Below are 6,736 nucleotides of genomic sequence, written 5' to 3'. Positions count from 1 at the left end.
GATCCGAGACAGACTCCTCATCAAAGACTCTCCAGTCTACTACCCTACTCCTCAGCCGCTCTGAGCATAGAGTCATATCGAGAACCTCACTTCTGTTTTTAATCTGGAATGTGGGAGTATCACCTCGATTCAGAATCTCCATATCAGTGCCCGCTAGGTATTCGATTAAATCTCTTCCTGTGTCATTGATATTTGTGCTCCCCCACACCGTATGATGAAAGTTCGCATCACATCCTTACAGCAGATGAATCCTGTACTCCTGGCAGTGCTGAATTTGAATCTCCACCTCTCTGGGAGGTCCTGATGTACATTTTTAGACATTCATTTACGAGGCAGATGATCACAGAGGAGTGCGCAGTTGCCAACTGCGCACTTCTTTCGATCATAATCTTATCATTTAGGAATTTTAAGACACTATTTGTAATTTTCAGATACTGTTTCTGAAGCTTAATCAAAAATCTCGTAAATTTACTATAAAAGTTACTAAATTTCGTTTTCAACAACCTGCTTTCGTAAATTTCAGTTACTTTATGATCCTAAATGTTTCGAAATTTCCCGAAAATTTCTAGCAATGTAGAAGTTTAATAATTTTTAAAAATTACCAATGACCAGCTTTTAACAATCCAGAAAATTTTAGAGCAGCAATTATTGGTATAGATGTGAAATATTTCTTCTTCAAATATACATTTCACACACTATATAGTTAATATCAAATTTTTTTTTAATTTAAACAAAACTGCTATTTAACTTTTTTCTTGAATGAAGAAAGATCTCAGCTCTTATTTGAAATCAAAAGAAAAGTAAGCAGAGGTCTTTTTTTAAATCCTGGGAAATATCCTAAAATATTTTAAATACGTTCAACACCATTCAAAAATTTTAAGAATCTTTTTGTAATTTTTAGATACCGTTTTTGAATATTAATAAAGATTTAATCAATTTATAAAAAAAATTACTGAATTTCGTTTTCAGAAACCTAATTTTGTCAATTTCAGTTACTTTAGTATCATAACTGGATAACTAATCTGGATTTTCCAAACATTTCTAACAATGTTGAGTTTAAATAATTTTCAAAAATGATCAATAACTAGCTTTTAATAGTTCGGCTAATTTATGGCAATTTTTGGTAGATATTAAATATTTCTTCTTCAAATATATATTCCACATAATATGTACTTAATGTAAAGATTTTTTAATTTAAACAAACTTCCTTCTTTTCCTTTTTTTCTTAAATGAAGATAGAGCTAAGCTTTTCTTTAAAACAAAAATATAACCAAATAAAGGTATTTTTTTGAATCCTTGGAAATATCCTAAAATATTTTAAATACTTCTAAATCTTTTTTAGATGCGTTTAAGCCTTTATAAACGCTTGAAATTCTGAAACGCTATTGAAAATTCGTTAAAATATTATAAAATCAGTTGAAATAACATGAAATTGCATGAAATTTGAAGACATTCTTCGGTATTTCTTGAAATATTTTAAATTCTCTGAAATTCTTCGTGATCCTGTGAAATATATTGAAATACGCAATTGAGATGCTTTAAAATATCTGAAAATTACTTGAATCTTTGAAAATCTTATAAATCCCTTTAAAATCTTTTGAAATATTTGTAAATCTTGAAATTTCTTTAAAATCTCTTGAGGTTCTTTTTCAATAACTTAAAATCTTATAAATCTTATAAAATCCTTTCAATTATTGTAAAATTCAAAGAAATTTTTTAAAACCTCATAATTATTCAAATATTTGAAATTACCTTCAAATCTTTGGAATCTTACGAAATCTCTTAATTTTTGGAAAATTCTTTACAAATTATACAAATATTATTAAATGCACTGAGAAAAATGCATTTTACCTTTTATGATCCTGGATTAATGTCCATAGATTGCTGTCCCAAATTTTATAATCCAAGATCATGAACATTATAATCCATTTTTCTCAGTGTATTTGGAATTTTTTATATGCAATATTAAAATACGTTAAAAATTACTTTATTTAATCCCATGAAATTTCTTTTAAATCGTTAAAATTCTCTGAAGTCCCTTCAAAACCTTTTGAATCTTACACAATCTTTCAAAGTCCTTATGAAGTTTAGAAAATTCTTTACAATCTCGTAAATTTGGCTTTAATCTCTGAAAAGCACTTGCAATCTTTTTTAAATATACTGATTTTGAAAAAAGTTATTTTTTTCAATAACAAACACTAGAAAAATGCTTAGAAAAGTAGAGGTTTTAGATAAATACTTGGATTTAATCCAAAACGCTTAGAATCAATAAAGCAACTATCCAGAAAAGTTGCCTCAGAGCGGAACAGTTTCAATTGCTTCCCACCAAATTTGAACATTTTATAAACAAAATCGTTCTTTAATTGAAATAATAAAAGATAATAAATAATTTGTTATTTTATAAACAAATTCTATAAACAATTATCCAGTGCAGGTATTTATGATGAAATAAATTAAGTTTTTGCTACTAAATAGGGCAAAAATCATTCAATTACAATTGATTATTGCTTAAACCAATTTAATTAAAAAAGGCACTGTATGCTTATTTTTTAACGTAAATACTTGTTTTTTTCAACGTATTGAAGTCAAAATAACATATTTCTAGACCATTCGAGACCTTACATGAAAATCAAAGTTTTTCTGTGTAACAACAATCGCTTGAACAAATTATTATCATTTTAGGAATTTTTTAAGAAAAAATTCTGTTTCTCTAAGATTTTATCAGCCTGCTATTTAATGATGACCCTGTTCTATCGATAGATAACCAACTGCTAATAACTGTTAAATATTTTTCGTAGAAACCTCGATAACGATCCACTTTTTCTTTGTCATTAATAATAATTAATCTTTTTTCTTTTTTGTCATATTCAAAAATAACTAAAAAACTTTGTTCCAAAGTAGCCATGAGAGATTTATGTCGAATTTTATTAGCTTTAATTTTTTAAGCGTTAAAATCTCTTGATAAATTGTTTCTAAATATCAATTTGTCTACACCCATTTTTTTTGCTTCACTGCTACGAAACCCTTAAAATATAAAGGAAATTCCTCAAATTTCGGATGCAGAAAGCGGATTAAAAAGTATTACATTTTTTTCATCTCATCTGATCAAACTTTTTCAACAGGGTAGCGCAGTACAGTAATAGTACTGATACCGCAGCTGATGCCAGTACAGAAACTTTGAAATTTAAGTAAATAAAATACTTCTGCTTTAAAGGAGAAATTGAAATGTAATTAAGCAATTATAGCCGTAAATAGGTGCAATAAAAAGAAAATAGAAAAGAAGGGAAAAGCTAGAAAGTAATGAAACTCTTTGAAGCATCTGTCTGGTGCATTTCTGCTGAAGAAACCCAGTTCGCACGCAGGCACTGAATCGAATAATTTATCTTGCTTCCAGGGCCGTGCACAGCATGGAACCTGACGATACACGAGTATAAGAAAAAGGGTAATCCGGAAGGACCTAGGCTCTACACTTTCTGCTCCAGGGATGGTCACAGAAGTTTCACCCTTCCTGACGACGTAAACAACGCGATAGTTAAGTGAGTTTCTTAGCAATAGTATATACGATTAAGCTCTTCACTTTGCCTTAATTTCTTGCACTGAAACCCAACTAACGACAGTTTTACGACAGTTTCACAACCGCCGTTTGCTCGCTAAGTTGCGGCTACAAGTACAAATGCGATTCTGTATACCAATGAAATTGTATAAACTTCCTTGTCCCTTCGTTATTGTAAATTATCCCTATCCCTGCGAAATTGCTCCACCGTAAATATTCATTTATAGCAATTTCTCAAACGAAATACGCTCTGGCTGCGCAAACCTAAATTAGCTTATTTGGCTTACACTCAACTCCCAATATATAAACCTCCAGTTTACGATATTCCTAGATCTGGTGCCCTCGGATTTTGTGTTGCGGGGAGCGCGGGAGGCGCTGTTCAGTCAAGTGTGACAAACAGCAAGAGGGTGCTGTCTGTTTACGTTTGGATTCCTCCGATTTAGGATCAAGGCCAATGCAAGCTATGGCCGAAACCGTTCTTATATTGGATGTTAAATGTATTTTAAAACGGCCGTTCAAAAAAACTACGTCACGATATTTTAAAAACTTTTTTCACTTCTCCTGTTCTTTGGTGACGAAAAAAAGACTAACAGCCCCTCTCCTTTTAGATTTAAATAATTTCTTCGATTTAATTGGATAAACAACTGAAATAGAACACAAATGTACAAACATCATATTTTAACAGTCTTTACAGCCCCAAGTGCGAGGTCGCGAAACACTTACAATAGGGTGATTGTTCGCGAAAATATGGGAATAATTTCTATCAAATAAATTAATGTTTAGGTAACATATTGAATTCAGTACGATACGCTTAAGGTTTCAAGTCGAAATATATTTCATTTTCAACAAAGTTATTGAATTTTCGGACAAAAAAGTTGATTTTCTACCAAAAGTGACAATTCTGCAATGACAGAATTTATTCTCCGAGCTAAAAAGTCAAATTTTTTACAAAATACTTGACTTTTAAACACGAAAATATGACTTTTTAACCAATGAAGATGATGTTTCAGCGAATTGGTTGAACTTTTAAACAAAAAAATTAATTATCAACCGAAAACTTGCATTTAAAACCAAATATCTGAACTTTCACATATAAAGATGAACTTTCAACCAAATGGTCGACTTATAAAAGAACATATTAAAACTCAACCACAGGCAGTTTTATTTTTAAACAAATACTAGAAATCAATAAGCCAAAAAGTTCATAATGCAAACAAAAAGAACATTTTAAGTTTAATTATAAACCATTTAAATTCAACAACAACAAAAATGAACTTTCAACAAAAGACAGTGAAACTCTGAGACTGGGCCGGTTCTGGGGCTGGAGGAGGTTGGGAATTATCCAGATAGAGGGTCGTTTTGTAAAAAAAACCTTTTTGTTTGTTCACGCCTGAGCGACCGCTGCTCACCCCGCCCAGCTCCTTTTAATCCTACTTGCGGCGCGGCGTCAATTCTCGGAAGAATGATATCAGGGAACCCTATCTCTAGGGTTCGCTGTGGTTAAATCCTTAACCAAAACAAACAAACAAAGCAAACAAAGATGAATTTTTTACGAAATAGTTCATTATTCAGCACGAAAGTACATGGAGAAAAAGATATCGCGCAATGATAACGCACAACCTCTGTATTGAAACAAAACGCAATATGATAACGTACAAGCAGGTTCCGGAGCTTTTTTGGATATTATAATGCACTAACATCGCTTGGCCACTACTAGAACCCTCTTATATATAATATAATAAAATAATAATATAATCTAAAATCTTGCAATGTACGATATCACGATTTTACGCCATTATAATGTGATAATTACGATATATAGCACAAGAATTACGCTATATAATGCAATTCTTACGATATCGTTTTCTCCGTGTATAATCTTTTAACAAAAAGGTTCATTTTTAACCAAATAGTTGAATTCCTAACGATAAATGATCCATAATCAGCCAAAAATGAAAAAGTTAAACATGCAGTTCAGAAATTAGATTTTCAATTATAAAAAAAATTAATTTTTAACATAATATTGTAGTTAAATTTTCAGTTAATAACAATTAATTTGCGCAACAAAGAAAAAAGAAATTTTTAACGAAATAGTTATATTTTCAATCACAAAAATAAATTTTCAACCAAAATGATTAATTTTCTAGCAAAAAATACGAATTTACAAATAAATATTTTATAAACTTGTTAAATTTTTAACGAAAGAATATGAATTTTAAATAAAAAATTTCTTTGTTGAATTTTTATATAAATCAAAGTTGGCCAAGTAATTTCGTCAAAATATTGATAATAAATTATATAAAGAAACTTTTTATAAAATGTCCTACAGAAATTAAATTACACCATAAATCTCGCATACTCATCATTTTGTATTAATATTATTTTGCTTATAACATTCAATCTCGATAATTTTTATGATATCTAATGTGTAGCTTATTAGATTTTTTTTAATTTCTGCAGGGCACTTTATAAAAAAGTTCTATTATACATTTTATGATGAATTTTTTTCCAAATTACTTGGCCAACTTTTTTTCATAAGCTCATACAGATGTGCTTGGCAGAATTTTAGCATCACAAATGTTTTTGATAGGATTTCATGTTTTTTTTGTAATTGAAAATAATAATAATAATAAGATAGGTAAGCTCAATTAATTAAATTTCAATCAAATTACTAATTTACTAAATCTGAAAATCAACTGAATTTCTCGAACAATTTTCATTAAATGTTTATTAAATTGTTTGGATCGATTTATTCTTTAATTCAATTATATAGTACCATATAATTCAATTAAAATTTCGATACAAGTTTTTAATTTTAATTCAAAATGTAAAGAGTAGCTAGGTTCACTGAACTTAATCGAGACTGCAGTTTTACGAGATTTTATAGAAATATATTTTATTCTCATGAAGGAAAAATGAATCAGTGTTGAATAATTGTGAAAAATGTAAATTTTTCACTTGTTTTCACCTCTGCACCCTAGTTTCTAAAATTATATCATTTTTGTCGGCTCTGAATTTTCATTTTTTAAATTAAAAGTAAAGATACAATTAGAGCAGAAGAAGAGTTAAAAATACAAAACAACTTTGAAGGAAGCAGGAAACTACTTTATAAAAAAATGAAAGGAAACAAAAGTTCAGAAATTGTCAACATGAGAAATAGTAGGGGGGAAATGGTATATGATG

At 29.4% G+C, this 6,736-nt stretch overlaps 1 protein-coding gene across 1 annotated transcript in view; it reads left to right on the top strand.

Moving 5' to 3' along the window:
- Positions 1-6,736, top strand: part of LOC117169901 — a 312,876-nt gene that overhangs the window by 304,214 nt on the left and 1,926 nt on the right. Inside the window, exon 17 of the mRNA XM_033356410.1 lies at positions 3,395-3,536. Coding sequence (XP_033212301.1) covers positions 3,395-3,536 — 142 coding nt within the window. The remainder of the gene's footprint in view (positions 1-3,394; positions 3,537-6,736) is intronic.

This window comes from Belonocnema kinseyi, chromosome 3 (genome assembly GCF_010883055.1).
Source record: "Belonocnema kinseyi isolate 2016_QV_RU_SX_M_011 chromosome 3, B_treatae_v1, whole genome shotgun sequence".
Classification (NCBI taxonomy): Eukaryota; Metazoa; Arthropoda; class Insecta; order Hymenoptera; family Cynipidae; genus Belonocnema; species Belonocnema kinseyi.
Note: the sequence above shows the minus strand (reverse complement) of the source record. Positions and strands in the feature narration are given on the sequence as shown.